A 19359-nucleotide genomic window follows, 5' to 3' on the forward strand; every position below is an offset into this window, starting at 1 on the left:
TGTGTCCTGATAGCACGCATAGAAAAAAATCACCAGCCCTTCCCCTGTCGAGAAAATGGGGTTCAGCAAAGCTTGCCGTGTGTGTATGATGATTTTCTTTCTTCCTTTCTCAATTTCTTTCTTTCTCTCTCTCTCTATTGATCTTTTTCTCTTCTCTCTTTATTTCCTCGTTTCTCTCTCTTTTTCCCTCTCTTTCTTTCTCTTCCTTTCTTTCTCTATTTCTTTCTTTCTCTCTCTTTCTTTCTTTTTGTCTCTTTCTCTTTATATTCCTCTCTCTCTCTCTCTTTTGTCCCTGGTATGTGCCATTGAGCTTGGACCCTTTCTGCACTATCGCCAGGATCGGCCCACTTTTCAGCGTGACACCGCCGCCGCCACCACCAACGCCGACACTTGTGAGCCTATAAAGCTTCGCTTGAAATGAGTGCCTCACGATCATCACCGCTATACCGCCTCGCTCCACGAGCTCACGCGTCGCACGAGCTGACCCGCCGCCACGCGCTACATTAGCACCCGCGCACGCTCCATCGAACAGCCACCGTCCTCGACCGTAGGCTTGAGCAAGCGCCAGTTCCCTGAGGCGCGGCCCCCCCCCCCCCCCCCCTCCCTCCGACGAAGCGCCAACTCCTCTCACGTTCCGAGTACGCGAAACCACCCCGGGCTTCCCGCGGGCCTACAGGAAAGGCGGGCACGTCACCGAGAAGTCCAACGCCGAGCAACGCTGACGTAATGGAACGTCCAGCGCTTTCCAGGGATGGCGGCGGCGCCAGCAGCCCTGCTCCGGACCAGCAGCTAGAGCAGCCACCGGAACAAAGCGAACGCCGAGAACCACGGGGTCACAATCCAGCCCAGCCGGCGTCGAGGCAGCAGCAGCAGGCAGCAGCAGCAGCTGCAACAGCAGGAGCGACTGCCTGAGGCTCACCGGGGCTCGCAGTCGATGCCGGTGCCGCCGCATCGCGAAGGCCAACAGCAGCAAGACGAGCAACAGGAAGCGCGGCAGAGTCGGAGGGAGAGCAGGTTGGACACGTCCAGCTTCGGTTCCTCATCTTCGGAGGCCTCCGCCACGGCTACTTATTCGAGCACCACTTTGCAGTCCCGAACTTCGCCGCCCTCTGCGACTTCCTCGTGCGGCGGCCGCGAGGCGAAGAGGCACGAAAGGAGGAGGTAAGCCTCACTGCATTGTGATTCAGACGAATATGTGACGCGGGCATTCGGCATCGTGTCAGCAAGGAAATGATCGAGAGGGTCATTTGCAACGGAACTTGATTTGCAACGGAACTTGGCATTGGAGAAATTGGGTCTAAATGACTACCCGCCGTGATGGCTTAGTGGTTTTGCCGTCGAGCTACTAAGATGTTTAGAGTGCGCGGTTTCAGTTCCCGTGCAGCAGTGGTCAGTTGGGAGTCTTAGTCTTATTTTTCTAAAGCGAAGCTTTATATGGCTAGGCGAAATCGTCTGTCCACAGAAAACTATCAGCAGCATTGGTTCGAGCGTCGTCGTCTTCTTCCGCAGCTGGCTCCGTTGCCACTCATCATTCCAGCGTAGAATTTCACTTCTCTTCTGTCGTCCTAATGGGGAGGCCGCGTTTACGGGTGTATGAGCAATTTCTTAAGGAGGTATGAGCCATTCGTTGTCTTACGTAACGGACAGATTTAAAATTTTGAAACAATTTAATTTCGAAGAATCGCAAGCGGCAATGGGGCGGCCGAATGCTGCTAACCACGTCGCCGAGCAAACTTGAGACATCGAACGCAAGCGACAGCGGCGGACTGCGGGCATACAGTCAGTGACAGTCGTTCTCTCCGTCGCAGCCGAACGTGTGTGTAACCTAATTATTGAGAAATACTTTAATTAACCTTCGGGATTAACCTAGTGATAAATACCGGGGCCGCAAGTTTCAGCATCGCTGGTTAACCATCTTCACGGAGTGGAAGGGCCGACGAATACCCCCCCCCCCTCTCTCTCTATTGTGATTCTGTCAGTGACGTAACGCCAGCTCAGCGTAATAATCATTACCCTGAGCAACTCCTAGAAAGCACAAGGCCGGTGCGCTTCGATCCTTGACGTCAAGCTACCTTGGCCGACTTCCGTACAGAATCAATGGGGACGCTCAGGAGTAAGCCGCGGTGATTTTAAGGCGAATGCCTTAGATCTGTTTCAAGGTCCGCGCTGTGAGGTACAGAAAGTCACTTGACCCAAGGAAGGCCAGAAGCGAACCAAAGCATGTCCAGCCGCTTATAAGAGATGATTAATAATTAGCAAAGTTAATGATTGATTAGTGATTATTTAAGGTCGATTAAGGTGGATGAAGGAGGATTAAGGTGTATTAAGGAGGGTTAGGGTGGAGTAAGGTCAATTAGTGTGGATTAAGGTCGATTAGTGTTGAATAAGGTCGCTTAAGGTGGATTAAGGGCGCTTAAGGTGGATTAAGATCGATTAAGGTGGATTAAGGAGGATTAGGGTGGATTAAGGTGTATTAAGGAGGGTTAGGGTGGAGTAAGGTCAATTAGTGTGGATTAAGGTCGATTAGTGTTGAATAAGGTCGCTTAAGGTGGATTAAGGGCGCTTAAGGTGGATTAAGATCGATTAAGGTGGATTAAGGAGGATTAGGGTGGATTAAGGTGATTGCTCTGGAGACCTGGGAATCGAGGTCCCGACAAGCACACAGGCCTGCTATCTAGGAGGCGCTGCCTTGAGCAAGACGTATCTGCACTCTTGAGTAGGCGCGATCAGTCCACGCGCTACGCCCGAAAAAAGACAGCATGCGATCTCACAGCGTTTCGTCGAGATTGCGGCTTGATAAGGACGCTCGCTTGCGCGACAGGCGAAGTGTTGTTGCCGCGTCACTCGTGGGCGGCTGCTAAAAGGTGTGACAACTGCGCTCTTCCGCATTTCAGTTTCGGTTTCGAAGTTAAATTGTCTGGAATTTCTTACGATACAGAAATTATTAGCAGCGTGAGCTTTTTTGGGGGGTATACCTGGAACGGGTTATGCTCGGATGACTGGCTTCCCAATGTTGCATAGGATCAGTCGTCTGGACTGGGTGCCAAGTACGCTGCCTATAGCCGCGGCTAACGGGCTTCTGTTAGTCGTGATTTCGCGTATCTCAAACCTCCGCTTATCTCGAAATTATTTTCGGTTTTTGAAGCTTCAGGTTATATATATCCATATATCTTTGAGGGAGATACCCACGTATTCAGAAATGCATCTTTAAGTTGAAGCCTGTGCTTGACTTATCTAAGTGACGTCTGGTGTGAACGTGCCCACGACGCTCGTTGCGTTTCCTCCGGCGCGTTCACGATAGGCGTCATTTAAATCGGGTCAAGCATAGCCTTCAACTTAAGATGCATTTCTGAATAGCGGAGGATAGTGTGTCAGAGGGCTTGCGACTTAATTTCCCATTCGAGAACTATAGCTAGTTAGTACTTGTCTTCCTCAGCTACGAAGATAAATTCTCTTGCCTAAACTTTGGCTCAGGCTGCAGCTTTCTTTGCTGATGACGAAAATCAGCGCAATAAGCTTCATCAAAGTGGGTGAACTGGGCGCGCCTATGCTGTGTATTCATTTTTGGGAAAAGCGCGGCAGGACAAAGACGACACAGGCGCTCGTCCTGTGTTCTCCTGGCGTCTTTGTCCCCTAGCGCAATAATTTTGAAGAAAAGGAGGCGACCGGACAAAGCACTGTATGGGCTCAACTAACGTCCTTAAACAGCATTTAAGGAGGACATGCGCACACAACGTTAAACGTGGTTCATGGTATAAAGTAAAATTGAAAGAGCGCAAGAAATGACACGGACAAGATTGAACAACGCAAGTGCTTGTGTTGTTCAGTCTTGTCCACGTCCTTTTTCGCGTTCTTTTAATTTTCTATATAGCACACAATTTTGCATTCCATGTTTTAAGAGCGAGTTAAGTATGTCAGCTCAATAATTCATATTTATTTTGTCGCGAAGCACTTTGGAAGTAAGCGTTCGCGACTAGCACGATAGAGCAGCGAGAGGTATAACACAGCCGATCGAGCACCGAAACAATGTTTATCTTCCTCGTCGTCGTTCTCCCTCTTTAGCCACAGCCCCACTGCTCCTTATTTTACAGTACAGTTATCTCCCCCGCGGAAAAGGGAGCCGTCCCGGCGACCTATGGGTACGACAACACAGGCGGATCATAGTACGGCTTGAGACGCTGAACATGCACCATTTCGCGTCCTCGACGGCGATGATCCAAAGGTAGCTCGAGGGGTCCCACGATATAGTTGACTGGAGACGATTGGTTGATCACGCGGTATGGGCCCTGGTACTTCGACGCGAGTTTCGGTGACAGTCCAGGGGTAGGGGCTGGAACCCAAAGTCACACTAGCGAGCCAGGAGCATAAGATGCAGGAGCATGGGAAGTTTCTCGAAGGTGCTTCTGGCGTTGCTGGTCTTCTGACGTGAATATACGGGATAGCTTGCGACACTCTTCTGCGTGTGCAGCAGCTTCAGACAAGGTAGTGGTTTCTGTGTTGTCATGGCCCCTTATTTTACAGTACAATTGTTATACAATATTACAGAGGATGAGCTGAAGCATTGTTCTCCACGTATTTTTACAAAAGTACGTCTTGGGAACTTCTCGTGCAATGTTACTTTGGATATTTTGAAAGATCAGGTTAGGTTAGGTCAGGTCAGGTCTTAAAGAAGGTCCTAAATAAGGAAACGAAATACGATTGCACGACATTATGCCGAGGCATTTTCCATAAACTAATTTGGTGAACAGCGCATATATCAGCTAATCTTCTGTAATACTGTATCAGAATTATATCAAGTTTTAAGCTGTTATATAAAAAATCTGCTTTCTTGATACCGGATTTAGTGTGCGCATGTCCCCACTATAATTGTACGAGCTGTCTAAATAAACATATTGAGAGTGTACCGTACTGTCCTGTCTCCTCCTTTTTTTTTAACGAATTTCGCCATTTCCGTGATGTCTGTTCAGCATTTAGCCCAGCTGAGAGTTCTCCTTCACTTGTACGCCCAAGTTTGATAGCAGCTAAACCAAGGCTTATAAAGGGTGCCAAAAAATGTCCTGTTCACACGTCGGCCGGGCCATTCGGCATGAGGCACTGAAATCTACAGAGGGGGCAAAAAGTTCGGGGGAACGTGACAGCGATAAAGCTGCTTTCTCACTCCTTCGGGAATGTTTACGCTGTTTTCAGTATGAAACCTGATCAACTAGGCCTAGCCGACCCAAACAGCCACGCTGAAATATGCTTCACCCCATCGCCCACGCAATCTCTTCCATCTCTCGGTCTCTTACGCCTTCACTGTGAACATAACGTTACACCAGTGCTTCCTCTCAGCAGCCTCATTATTGCGTGTTTTTTTGTGTTTTGTTTAATGTGAAAGCATTATATGCCTCATTACGCGAAAGATCCCGCGTCGTCAGCGGCGTGACCGAGCGATGGCACCATAAATGGCCGACGGCGCAGAGTACAAACACGTCAAAAATTCCTGGATTGGCGTCAAATTTGTCAGTGAGGTTCCTGTAAACACTGTAAATTAATGGCTTTGGAAAAGAAATTTGGGAGATTTCGGTCTACGCTTCCCAACGCCACGGTGGCTCCACGGTTCTGGCGGACTAAAGGTGTGCCTAGTGCGTGCGTGATTGCACACGTCAGGTCGTAACAATCTGGCTGTCTAAAGGTTTCACCAAAGGGACTATAATGCTGTCGCATTCCCACACGTTAGCAGTCTTAAGAGTCTCTGCCAACTTTTTTTTTCTTCCTCGCAGGTCAAGCCAACGTGACGCGGGTTTGATAAGGGTCCCCCTCACCTACCGGCCGATGGGCTGGAGCGGACTGTTCACCATGAGGTACGCACTCCAATAGTACGCCATCTGTGCAGTCTGTCATTACTGCCCCGTAGGATTGAAGATTCGAGGTTAACAAAAGAAACTCGACATTGAGCTATAAGGGTTACGCAAAGAACGACATGGCGGGAAGTATAATTTTAATGCGAATATAGCGTTTCTTGGCATTGTCAGACCATTTTTCCTCTCCGCCTATCCATCTATCCATCTATACTACCAAATATGTGGGCCGATCCCAAAGATAGTGCAATCTAAAAGTGTTGGGAGATCCCGAAGGTCATCATGCAAGGTCTAAAATGTTGGCCGTTCGCTTGGGTATGTGCCACTGCAGGTGCGTGTCGCTCTTCAATGAACCTTTTTGACGCCAGCTTGGGTCAGTGTGTATGTGTCACTGAGCATGCGCGAACTTCACGGCGGCACCGCCAGAGGGCGCAGCGTGTCTAGTTCTGGCCGACTTTTATGTTTGTTGCTAACGCTTGTTCTTCCTGCTGAGAAACGTCTGGTGCAGTTTACGAGAACGGTACTTACGTAATTCGATTAGAACTACCTAGTTCGACAATTACGTGTATTTAGATAGGAATGAACGGTGACTGCATGACCGAAAAGAAGACGGCTGCGAGCCGCAAAACAGAGCCAAGAAGAGCCACGCGCGGATCGCAAGCTGCAGTTTGGCAACTTGCGCTCCGCGCGCGAAAGACGAGAAACGGCAACTGTCCAATGACAACGTCAGCTTGGCGACGATCAGCTCGCGCTTACCGGTGCAATTTTGATCGAATCCCGGGCACGGCGGCCGCATTTCGATGGGGGCGAAATGCATAAAAAAAAACATGTACCTAGATTTAGGTGCACGCTAAAGAACCCCAGATGGTCCAAATTAATCCTGAGTCCCGCGCTACGGCGTGCCTCATAATAATATGGTAGTTTTGGCACGTAAAAACCCCTAATTTAATATTTTTTATAACATTGGCCCTCGCGATTTGCTTTTTTGGGTCGCCAGTCGTCGTACAGGGTGCCTTGATGCGCGTGCGCTCTTCGCCAGCCAATCGCGATCGGTCGCGTGACCACTGTCGCCGGTGTGAATATGGCTTTAACAATCGCCTCCCTCTTGCACTGCAGGGGTGATTTGAGAGTGAGAAACGCCTGCGACTCTCTCGCAGGATGTCGCCGTCTCTGCCGTTCTCGCTGGAACCCGAACTTGGCGGCCCGCTGCTCCAGCTGCCCCTGGACATGTGCAACACCCTGCGACAGGAAATGGGACAGCAGGGCACCGTCCTGCTTTGTCCCCACCTCGCGGCCTGGAAGCTAATCATGATGTACCACGGCGCAGCCGGCCAGACGAGGCGGCAGCTCGGACGCCTCCTCGGTTTTCCCGAGGTCGATGCCGACCCGCCAGGGCAAGATGTCGCCGCGTACGTGCTATGCTACTTCCGATATATATTTCAAATGTAATCCCTCATAAATATTTATCTGGCTAGGCGATAGGAGGCATATATATGATATTTTGTGAAGTGTATATATATATATATATATATATATATATATATATATATCCCCCAGGAATATTTTAAGCATATACAGTCGAACCCGGATATATCGAAATCACATATAACGAATTATTATCTATAACAAACAGCAGTAAAGTCCACTTGAAATTTTTGTATTAAATTCTTATTTTATATAACGCATTACTGATATATCGAACTTTTTGTGATCCCCTTCAGATTCGAAATATCCGGGTTCGACTGTATTCCCTTGTGTTACCATATCAAATAGATGTTTTTTCATGCAGCTATTTATGAACTTTCTGTGCTGTAACCTCTTCTTCGTTTCGCCAATTTCACTTGCGCTGGAGGTCCCACTCACGGTGACAGAACCTCGGGACCGCCCTCTGTGCAAAAAAGGCAATATCCATTTATGCAGATTATGGGCTATAAATTTGAATTTATCCCTTTGAGTCCGCGAAATCGTTTTGCAAATTCTGTCTAGTAACTAGTGGCAAGGAAAATAACCACGGTAATTGCGCTGCGAGTGAATTGATCCTTCTGCTTACCCAATGTTAGTCCAGTTCTCTTCAGGCTGTATGCAGATTGTACTGCTACATGTGACCACTCGACTAAAGCCACTATATACCGTGTTTGACGGATTGTTCGACGTGCCGCGTTCAGTCAACCAATTGGGAAGTAGTGGCTTTTTTCTTCCTCGTTATGCAGCAAACGTTATCGAGCTTGCGCTAGCAATTAGGGAGTGGGTGATGTGCGCCTTTGTGAAGACTGTCAAACTCTGCCTACAGTGTAAAATAATTTACACCCTTAAAAGTGAAGGGTGTAACTTGATTTATAAATCACACCCTTACACCCTTTCTGGGTGTAAGAGTGAGTTAACTCACACTCACAAATCGGCGTATAATTATACACCGATTTACACCGTTATTCCCTTTTAGGGGTGTAAATTATTTTACACTGTATTGGAGCATTTATACTTAAAAGACGGCGGAATTAAAGGCCCTATGCGGCAGTAGAGTCGTCTGTATACTAGAGTTAATTATGTTTATGGAGCCAGGCGATACAGTAACTCTACTGCATAGAGGCCATGTGGTGCCATCTAGCATCCACTCGACGAATGACAGCTATTGCCTCCGTGATTTACGCCTTTGCGTCTTTCTCCACCTTTATTTTTTTTTACGAGATTAGACGTGTGACAAGGAATTCTGGCAGGTAGGCGCAAATCGTTAATACTTCAAGTAGAACTTACTATCGGCCACAAAATTTTGCCTAATCTAGGAGGCACGTATGACACACAGGGGGTTTCACACTTAAATGCAAACACTTAAACGCGTGGGGCGAGTGAATGGTTGAAGACTTGAACAAGCTCGAGAACGCACTGCCCGTCATGCGCCGCCGATGTCACTCAGTACGGATACTCCCCACAAAGGATAGTATATTTATTGTGTATACTATTGTTTGAGTGTACGGTTTAAACAGGAAATATAATATAAATCATATTCGAAATTTGGCTTAGCCACAAGAAAAAAATAGCAATTCATACTACAAGACGCAGTGAATATTGGTCAGTGCCTTTATCTCGCCCAAACTCTGCTGGAATGGAGCGTGTACAACATACGCCCCATTCTCTCCTAAACGCTTATCGGTGTGTGAAATTAAGCTAGTTTAAATGCAGTTATCGGGAGTTGAGGGAAATGTACGGGGAAATGGGTATTAACATTTTTTAGTCTATGGTTTCTGCCGTACATTTGGTATGTCTAATTTGCTACTTTGATGTACTTTGGTGTACTGTATGTTGTTCTCGCCGCCGCTTAAGATGCCTAAAGATAGGGGGGGGGGGGGGGGGGGAGCTGCAGCTTTGTCACGCTGTTTAGGACAACTTTTTCTCCAGCTCCTCTGTCTGCTTTCGTTCCAAAATGGAAATAAACGTTATTATTAGATGTACTATGTCCGTAATGTGTTGCCAACTCCGTAACGCTTTCACGCTATACTACTTAAAACGGACCTTGACTGATAAATCGGATAAGCCTTAATGACTATGAGGTTCCCATAACCACAGCGACACTGCCACGTACTGCGGAGCCAACCGCCCCCAGAGTGCGATCGTGGAGATGTTCGGACTGCACGCCTGCCTGCTCTTCAGCAGCGACTTCCACCGGCCACGAACCAAGCTGGGAGCGGCGGGCGCGATGACCAACTACCTGACGCTCTTCCACGACGCCAGCGTCCGCCTCGCGGCCCGCTACCACAACCCGCTGGCCATGTTCTCGCCCCAGATCCACGCCATGTACGCACACACAACCCGCTTGTAACACCAACAGAACACCGCGCGCCAGGAGCGCTTTTAGCTACGTTCACTTTTAAGGCATACAACTTTAGGCCGTTAACTTGGCTGGGCCCGTGGAGGGAAATGGCAGGGCCACTAAAATGTGATCTTTGAGCGAGTTACTACCTTGCGAAAAGAAATACCCAACCTAAACAACACCCTTAGAACACTCCTCTTATCGAAGAAAAAAAGAATCGGAGCCCTTCCAGTATACTGTGAAGATGGAAGCCAGCGAAGCTGTGACTGTTGTGGGTCTGCTTTAGTGAATATTGATATAGTGAATTTATATATTATCACTATTGACTATATTGAGCGTCTTCGGCATGTTCGTCAAAGAGCAAGAACACTGGCGTCTTGTTTTCGCCCGGCGGAATGGCCAAGTAGTGAAATTGCTGCGCCAAGTCCGCCCCATCTTCATATACTAGCGTATGAGCCACAGCGTTCATAGCCGCGGCACACTGCACGGCATCGTCAGGATCCTTGAAGATGTGGTTAAACGAGCGTCCGTCCAATAACGAGTCCAAAGGGCAACTGCTGGTATAACAGCGCTAGCGCAATCTCTACGTCACGAGACAAAGGGGAACAATGACTGGTGGGACGTGCCACGGCCGAGTATCGCGACATTTCTGAAAGAGGCATAGGCGATGGTGAGGGGTATAACAATGGGCCATCCATCATCCGTTTTGACAGCTGTGCTAAGGCACAACTGGCGGGAAACTGCTACGCACATGGAGCCAAGAAAATGCTGGTGGTAGTTTTTTTCTACACGCGGACACGATCCTGGGGAACCTAGCCCTTAACAGCTTCTCTAAAATACATTTTATACATCCCAAGAAATCGAAACCTAGAGTTACTGTATATGCTCCCCCCTTCGGGAGCAGAGTTGCGCATCTGATTGAACGCGCCGATCGCGTCCCTAGTCGCCAGATCTGGTCACATGCGCATCCTTTTGAGGGAAATCCAACTTAACGGCTGCGCCTGCACCATAGTTTCTATGGCCTGCATGGCCGCTCGCTGCGCGCCACGGCCTTCGCGGAATGAAGGAGCAAGCACATCGGCAGCCGCGCCGTATCCTGCGTTCAAGAGGAGTGACTTTTCTGCTTAACACGGATGCGTCGGCGGGCAAGATGGCGGACCTATGCGCGACTCTGCTCCCGTAGGGAGCATATACAGTAACTCTACCGAAACCTAACCTAAAACAAACACCCTTTAGACACCCCTTTCCAGCAAAAGAAAAACAGCGCAAGAGATCGAACAGCACTAAAATAAGGAAGCGAATAGGAAGATTAGTAATGCAGCCTGCTGTCTGTGTTGGTGGGGGTGGGTGTTGCAGGGACTTCTTTTTTGCTGCAGGGACTTCGCCACGTGTGCCGACGAGTGCCGCCTCTACATCGACGGCCTGTTCCGGGCGCTGTCGGACTTCACCTTCGAGAGACCCCTGTTCTCCAGCAGCTGCGTGGGGCCCGACGCGCAGCTCGTGTTCGCCAGCATGGTGCTGTTCGACTCCAAGCTGCCCGCCCAGTTCCAGCCGTCCCGCGGTTGGTTCCGCAATGCCTGCGGCAGTGCCAGCGCTGTGCGTACGCTGCGACGCCTGGGGGCCCCGTACCGCACTGCCAGGTATAGTATACGGTGCGGTAGAATACATATACATTGTATATATATATATATATATATATATATATATATATATATATATATATATACTATTCCAGCGGAAACGTCGAAATGAACTTGTGGTGTTTTAACAGCGAAGCTATTTAAGCCAGCCGTAATTTGTGGTACGTAGCCGTGGTAGGCATGGCAACCCGGAGCCATGGCTACCAATAGCCAGGAGAGAAAAAAAGTGAAAGCTTGCACTAGGCCGCGCAAAGCCCAAGACACAGCGAAGCTGGCTGATTGATATCGAGCGGCTAGCCTCCAACGCGTTCGGCGTCGGCAAGCAGCAGCGTTCTTGGCACTGTGCCAACCTTCTTTAGCCTGCCTGCGTTTGTGGCATGCCAGGAACGCTGTTGCTCGTAGGCGCCGACGCGTCCAGCGCTAGTCACGCGAAATGTCGCCAACACAGTCGGCGTCGGCAAGCGACAGCGTTCTTGGCACTGTACCAAACTTGGTTAGCCTGCCTGCTTTTGTGGCATGCCAGCAGCACTGTCGCTCGTAGGCGCCCACGCGTCTAGCGCTAGTCACGCGAAATGTCGCGAAAGGGAAGGTACCTCCGAAACTTACCGCTCGAGAATACCTTCCTGTATACATGCGTAGTTTAATTAAACCAAGTTAAAACCTAGCAGCAACCAAGTTCATACCTAGCAGTAGCAGCCAGTAAGCTTCGCTGTGTCTAAGCTTTGCGCGACCGAGTGCAAACTTGCCTGGTTTTTTCAATAAGGGCTTATTTGTGATTGTTCACGTAGGTGACCGGGATGACGGCCGTTGCCGTGTAGTAGCTCAATTGAGAGCATCGCACGCGTAATGCGAACGGTGTGGGTTCGATTGCCACCGATGGCAAGTCGTCTTTTCGTCCACTTTCGTTTCATTAAGCTTGCCATTTCTACACTTTCCGCACGCTTACCTTGGCTTCATTATCTGCTGCTTTCACATGGCTGTGACTAACAAAACGCCAGCCCCTTTGTTATCCTTATTCTTGTGCTTTAATCTTTACTTATTCACTTGTGTTTGTAGAGAACTGTGCATTGCACATGCATAAATAATCAAACTACTCCATTCATGCATTTATTGTGTTATTGCACTATAGGCTGTAACTACAGTACGTGTTTCTATTTATTAATGCTCATCAATGCTTTCATGATCGTTTACCGTGATTGCGTATTCAGTCTCTCTGTGATAGCGACATCATATGATGTATAGTAATGTTATAGCAAATATATATATATATATATATATATATTGTATCCGACATTCTGAAATGCTTGAAGGGCTGTGAACTTGTCAAGCTGTCTAGGCAGCTTTTTTTCCCAAACCCCTCTGTTTGGATTTGTAATAGAAAGTTAAAATAAAGATTGATTGATTGATTGATTGATTGACTGGCTGACTGACTGGCCTGACTGACTGACTGACCTATTGACTGATTGACTGACTTGACTGACCTGACTGACTGATTGATTGATTTTTCATCGTCCGACTTCTACTGCGTCGTTTTCAATATGCGTCCACAACGAACCTGCGTCCCAGGTGCGACGACATCGCGGCGACGGTGCTCGAGGTGCCCTACAACTCGCCGCAGCTGGAGTCCATGGTCGTCTTCCTGCCGGATTCGCCGTTCGGCGGCCTCGCCTCGCTCGAGCGGAGTCTCTCCAAGGACAAGATCATGGACTGCCTGGCACGCCTCGAGCAGCGGGGTCCCGTCGACGTGACTCTGCCCAGGCTGAGACTCCGCTGCGCCACGGATTTCGCCCGGCTGCTGCCCGCCATGGGCGCTCGGGACGCGTTCGGAGAGGCGGCAGACTTCTCGAACATGGTCGCCGTGGATGAAGGCAGCCGTGGCGCCGGAGCAGGTATATATATATATATATATATATATATATATATATATATATATATATATATATGCTGGAATGTACTAGCAAAGAAAACGATAGGCCTAATTTTAAAAGATCACGCGCCATTCTACTGTTGTGAAGACAGATTACCAGCGAAGCAGTATAGTACAAGATACAGATGTGATACAGAATTTAGATCACGGGTATGAGCAAATTTTATTTCTCTTGAGCGGCGACGGAGGTCATTCCGAAGGAACACACACGCACACACACTTTTACTTTGATCGGTGGTGGAAACTAGGCACGCGCGATGGTACTGCCACGCCGGGAGAGCAATAGGAAACTAGGCACGCAAGCGCTTGGAACGACGACAAAGGGAGGGCGGTGCGAGCGTGAAATGGCCTGACGCGGGTCGCACAGCGGCAAATTTTTGAGAAACTTATTATCTACCTGAGAGTCTACTGATTTTGAAAATTGTGCCTATTGATAACTAATCTACTGAATGCATATCTAAGTGATGAAAGCTTTTGCATAGAATGAAGCACCAAATTCGGGAGCTGAGTTTTTGCACACGCATATCTGTTGACGGACACGAAAAATGCATAGAACCCTAGCCATGGAGAGCTTCTCTGTAAAATAATTACATGGTGTGGATGCGCAAAAAAAAAAAAAAACTAAAAATTTGCTGCCACTTAACAGTCAGGAAGGAGCCCGCTAATCACCAAAAAATTCTAGCAATTGTCAGAACGCACTAAATTATAATACCCGCTTCAACAAAGCAGTTTCAGCTTCGGTGCCCAATCGGTTGATGCGTCATGACGTCCTGCTTTAATAACTGGAGCACCATTTCGCTGCGATTATCGCATGGGAGTGCACTTGCAAGCATGCGCAGCACTCGTTCATTCCTTTTCAGCAAAGTCAATAACGCGTAGCCTAATTGCAGCATGACGTCATCAAATGATTTTCTTTTTTCTTTTGTCGCACGACGTGTGCCACGAAATCGCCACATCGTAATTATAAGTTATCGATGCCACCCAGCAAAATTTCTCGAGAGTGTCGCAGGGACACCTTATACCGGTGCACGGTGTAAGATATATACTCTTTAGGTGGGGACACTTCTCGGCTTGCTTGCTAGACGCGATCGACCAGATAAAGTAGCAAGGGCGCACGCAGGGGCGGATCCAGGTTTTTTCTGAGGGGGGGGGGGGGGGGGGGGTCAGCTTCTGTCAATGATGATGATGATAGTAGCCTTTCTCATTTACTGAAATGCACCGTTTCTGCTCACGATAAACCCGCGTTTTATACGGCTAGAGCAACACCTGTAGCCCGCCGTGGTGGCTCAGTCAGCTCAGGTGTTGCGCTGCTGAGCACGAGATCGCGGGATCGAATCCCGGCCGCGGCGGCGGCATTTCGATGGAGGCGAAATGCAAAAACGCCCGTGTGCTTGCGTTGTAGTGCACGTTTAAGAACACCAGGTTGGCAGAATTAAACCGGAGCCTTCCACTACGGCGTGCCTCATAATCAGAACTGGTTTTGGCACGTAAAACCCCAGAAAGAGGAAGAAGCCCTATAGCGAAGCCAGGTATCGGTTTCTCCGAGCATAAAGGAAAAGGACGTTACTCAATACAGCCATGTGCTTGGCGGCTGTGCCTGATAATACAGGGTGTTCAAAACTTAAGATTTATGGTTTTCTTAAAATTAGGCACTGGGAGGCACGCAAAGACCACCTGTGCTAATAACTTATGTGGCCAGGTGGGCACAAAGTGAGAGGATAATTATCGCTGTGAGCAACCGAATTCACTTAAGTTGAACAATTATTTTTTGTCGACTGCAGTAAGTGGGTATGTTTGTATTGAAAACTTAGAGACAATAGTGTTTCTACACAGTATCGGTCGGAAGAATTATTCTAGCGTGTTCGTGCTCCGAGATATCCGACTCCAAATTTCTATTGACGTACTGCGAAGAGTTATGGAATCGACGCGGGAGTGGTTTATGCTTTGCGTTGCTGTGGAAGGGAGGCATTTTGAACGTTTTTAGGGCATTGACATCCTGATGGGTGAAGTGTTGTCATGAGATTCGTGCATGACAACATCAAACTTAAAACGGCAGTATATATGAAATATTCGTTAGCATAGCTAAAAAGGTTTCTGTTGTTAATGGTGTAGTTGTTGCTTTTGATTTCAATAAAACTTACCATACTTGGAAATCAGCAGTCACTTTATTCGCGTAGCCCAGGAAATGACCATGCCCGGTCGTCTAGTCACCATTACGCACGCGCATTGCCCTCCGGCTTCTCCGCTCGCGCCATTATCTCGGCATGGCAGCTGCCGCCAGCTTTACAGGCTGCGCGGTCGCGTGTTACGACAGCGGTTACGGGTTCTTCGATTTCTTTTATTTCGCCAGCCGTCAGGGGAAGGGGGACAGTTATATTTGCCAATGCCTCCGCCGCGTTGTCAGACTAAACGCCGCACCCAACAGCCGCGTCACATCATGGAGGAGCTTTGCGCCAATCCTCACTCTCTTGCATGCGTAATCATGCGAACGACAATTAAAATTTGGAGTTGGATATCTTGGAGAATAGACATGCTAGAATTCTATCAAGTGAAACTGTGTAGAAACACGGCTGCCTCTAACTTTTCAATACAAACATACACACTTACTGCAGTCGATAAATAGTTAATTATTCAATTTTAGGTAATATTCGGCTGCTGACAGCAATAATTATTATCTCACTTTGTGTCCCCCTGGCCACATAACTTATTTGCCCAGGTGGTCTTTACGTGCCTCCCAGTGCCTAATTTTAAGAACACCATAAAGCATAATTTTGAACACCCGGTATATCTAGCCTGTATTGTTTCTTAAAATAAAATTTGGGATGATCTGTCGCAGGTTTGTTATAAATGTGTAAGCACGGGTCCATCTTTGGAGTTCTGTTGGGACATCTTGATTTCCTTAAGAAGATTCTTTGTGTTCGGCTGAGACACCTTGTTTTGCTTTGGAGCCCCAACGCGGCAACCACTACGCTGGTTGTTTACGATATGCGAATCACCGCGCATGAAGAAGACTCACGACGCCACCTACAAGAACGATGTGGCCTAGTAGCCGAGAGCGCGAGCCAGCGTCTACATGTTTTGCTTCCCACGCGACGTCATCCTTTTACACAAGGCGCGCATCTGCTCCCGTTTCTCTAACCACGCGTGGTTAGCGGCCAACGCCCGCGCGCTGGCGTTGGTCGCTGACGTCACGCTCCCCTACTTCGCAGCCGCTGCTCGAGGCTTCGCCCCGCTCCGCGAGAACGGCCACTCAGATAAACGGATCCGACGGCTTTGAGCCTCCTATGCTTAATGTACCACAATAAAACTGCGAAGTTACAATGAAAAACTTGTAGCGTACGAACCGTACTGTGCTCGTACTGGATAATGTCAACGTGTAACTGTGATCACACTTCTTTCTGGGGTTTTACGTGCCAAAACCAGTGATCACACTGAGTGCTACAGTTTAAAAAAAAGTTGCCTATGCGAAGTTCTTAGTTTAGCTGTTAGTTGTTATTATTTATATATGAACACTTCAGCGAGAGATCTCTTTCATTAAGCAGGTTGGTCGCGGAACCGATGACAGCCAATGAGGCAACCGATGACACCCCAATCGGGAACTGAGTTGATCAGTTGCGAAGGCGCTCGCGCGGACATCTGCGTGCTTGGCAAAAGGGACGTCCCCTCGTTCATTCGACGCCACCGATGGGAAGAGTAAGGCACGGCCGGCGCCAGGAGGTCCAAGGTGTTCATGAGAAAAAATAACTACGGCAACTTCGCGACACCACACCCCTACGGAATAAAACTAAGCTTGTGAGTGAGCTAGCTTTACTTCTACATGGCTCATACCACTGGTACTCGCGAAAAATAATTTTGAAGAATGCTGGTGGCGATACTTTTTTTCGGGACAGGGCCATACCCCTGTCAGCGAGGGGGCGATGCAGAAATCTGAGGGGGGGGGGGGTCAGGACATCCGGACATCCCCCCTGGATCCGCGCCTGGGCGCACGTCTATCGGGGCGGTGACGGCAGCGGATACCTATCGGCGGAACGACGCAACTTCAGTTAGAACGCAGGCGAGAGTGTGCGCCGACAAGGAACGCGCGCATGCCTTCTCCCCGGTGACCTACTTTCGTGCGTCACTCAATCATTTCGGATTTCCCGCGAACCGCCGGTTGCTATAACAACGGGAGATTAAACCAATAAAAAGCTTTCTGTGTTGAAGTTGCGTCGTACTGCCGATAGGTATCCGCTGCCGTCACCAGGCCGATTGCTACTTTATCTGGTCGATCAAGTCTGGCGAGTGTCCTCACCTAAAGAGTATATATCTTTTGTACCGGTGTCACACGCACACTTAGATTGCGATCACAGCCGATCCGGATTAAGCTCGATCCGGAATGGTGTGCTGCTACACGATCAGCGATCCGACGATCATGATCCGTGCATCGCGATCAAGTTATGTTTCTTGATCGCGATGCGCAGTATTCTGAAAACCCTAAAATCAAAGCGAATGCAGCTCTATGAAAAAAAAAAGTTTAGAAGCCTTTTTATCGGCAATATTACATGGTTAAATTGCAATATTGTTGAAATTTAAGCATAGTTTACAAATCTGCATTTCTAGCTAAGGCAGTAGCAGTTCTGAGAGTTGCAGGCGATCAGCAGACGATAACTCGATCCGGATCGTTGGACCATGTATAGCAGCGACCATTGTTGATCGCGTTCGAGAAATACGATCCGGATCGGCCCCGATCGCGATCAGAAGTGTACATGCAACACCGGTTTTAAAGGTGCCGCGTATTGCTCAACGTCACCCCCAACGCGAACGGGCGCAGGAAGCCTGAAGGTGTCGGCCGTCAAGCACTTCGCCGTCTTCCGCATCGGTCTGCGCTCGGCAGGAACGAGAACGGCGGCGCAGGCGACTACGCTTCCGCCGATCGTGGACCGTGCGGACGGACGCAACCTGGAGTTCACGGTCGACCGGCCCTTCCTGTTCCTGGTGCTCGGCAAGGATCCCAGCAGCGTCTTCTTCCTCGGCTCGGTCACCAAACCGAGCGCCTAGCGGGACGACGTGACCTCCGAGATTCGCGGCGCGCGGGCGCGTCATCTCTGAGGCCAGGCGAGGAAGGCTGCTTATAAACATGCCTCGCACAGCCCGACGCGTCACGCGCTGCTCATGAGCAGCGCGTCTTCATCTTTCCGGCGGCACGACCCGCTTACATTCTGCGGAACTTTATTTCGATTATGTTTGTAACTTTAACGAAATATTACTTGATTTATGCGTCATCGGTTTGCTTATTTGCATCGGTTTGCGTCATCGGTTTGCTAACAGCGCGCTGTCAATCAACTATATGACGATTTTTTGGTGTTTTTTTATCGTGTTGAAAGAAATGATACAATATGCGTAAGTAAGCCACCGGGTCAACACAAACGCAAAGGCACAAACACAAAAAAGCACTAACATCGGGGCCTCTGTATGCGGATGCATTCGCGCTCTTTTGGTGTGCTTGGCCTATATGTCGTTCACTCACGTTCACTCGTAACGGCAAGTTCCTCGGGTATTCTCCGCCAATATACGTAGATAGGATTAACCCTTCACGGCCTTGCACTTTGAATAATGCCCCGAGATATGCACTAAATACGCATAGACTCTTGCTGCACTTTTTTTTTTTTCACAGTTTTGACAAAGTGCGGCCTTTACACGAGACCGAACCTTTCCCGCGAAAGGGCTGCTCACTACTAGATGGCTCTAGATACTAGATGCCACTACTAGATGGCGTTCGCCATCTAATAGTGGCGCGTGGAAGTACGCAGCGTGCGAAAATTTGCCAATGCGCGCGCGCGGCCTCATGGCACTGAACGCGATTACTTCTCCGTTGGGTTTTGTTTTTCTTTCAAATTTTGGGCTTCCAACCAAGTTGGAGAATGCGGCTCCTACACGGGTACGACCCTTACACGATTCTATACGCCCAGTTTTGCCAGAAAACCAGTTCTTTTTGGTGGTGTGTCACAAAAGAGCGCGTAATCAAAGCGCGCGCCGAGTGTCGCGCAAGCCAGCGAAAGACCACGCCGGCCCCGCGGCAACTTCAACAGAGGGGGAGAGCGCATACGCCTCAAGCAACAACGCTAACAACGGCGCCGGAACGTCTGGAAGAGACTCGACAGAGCGACG

General features: G+C 48.9%; 1 protein-coding gene across 1 annotated transcript; it reads left to right on the forward strand.

The window, feature by feature from the left end:
* Window positions 1-579: 579 nt before the first annotated feature.
* On the forward strand, window positions 580-18482 carry LOC119457637 (leukocyte elastase inhibitor). The gene is made up of 7 exons (XM_049671699.1): window positions 580-1161; window positions 5763-5843; window positions 6998-7249; window positions 9402-9629; window positions 11022-11285; window positions 12852-13174; window positions 18023-18482. The coding sequence occupies exons 1-7, from the start codon at window positions 935-937 to the stop codon at window positions 18247-18249; spliced, it is 1602 nt and encodes a 533-aa protein (XP_049527656.1). The 5' UTR covers window positions 580-934; the 3' UTR covers window positions 18250-18482.
* The last annotated feature ends 877 nt before the right edge of the window (window positions 18483-19359 follow it).

Source organism: Dermacentor silvarum, chromosome 7 (assembly GCF_013339745.2).
Source record: "Dermacentor silvarum isolate Dsil-2018 chromosome 7, BIME_Dsil_1.4, whole genome shotgun sequence".
Taxonomy (NCBI): domain Eukaryota; kingdom Metazoa; phylum Arthropoda; class Arachnida; order Ixodida; family Ixodidae; genus Dermacentor; species Dermacentor silvarum.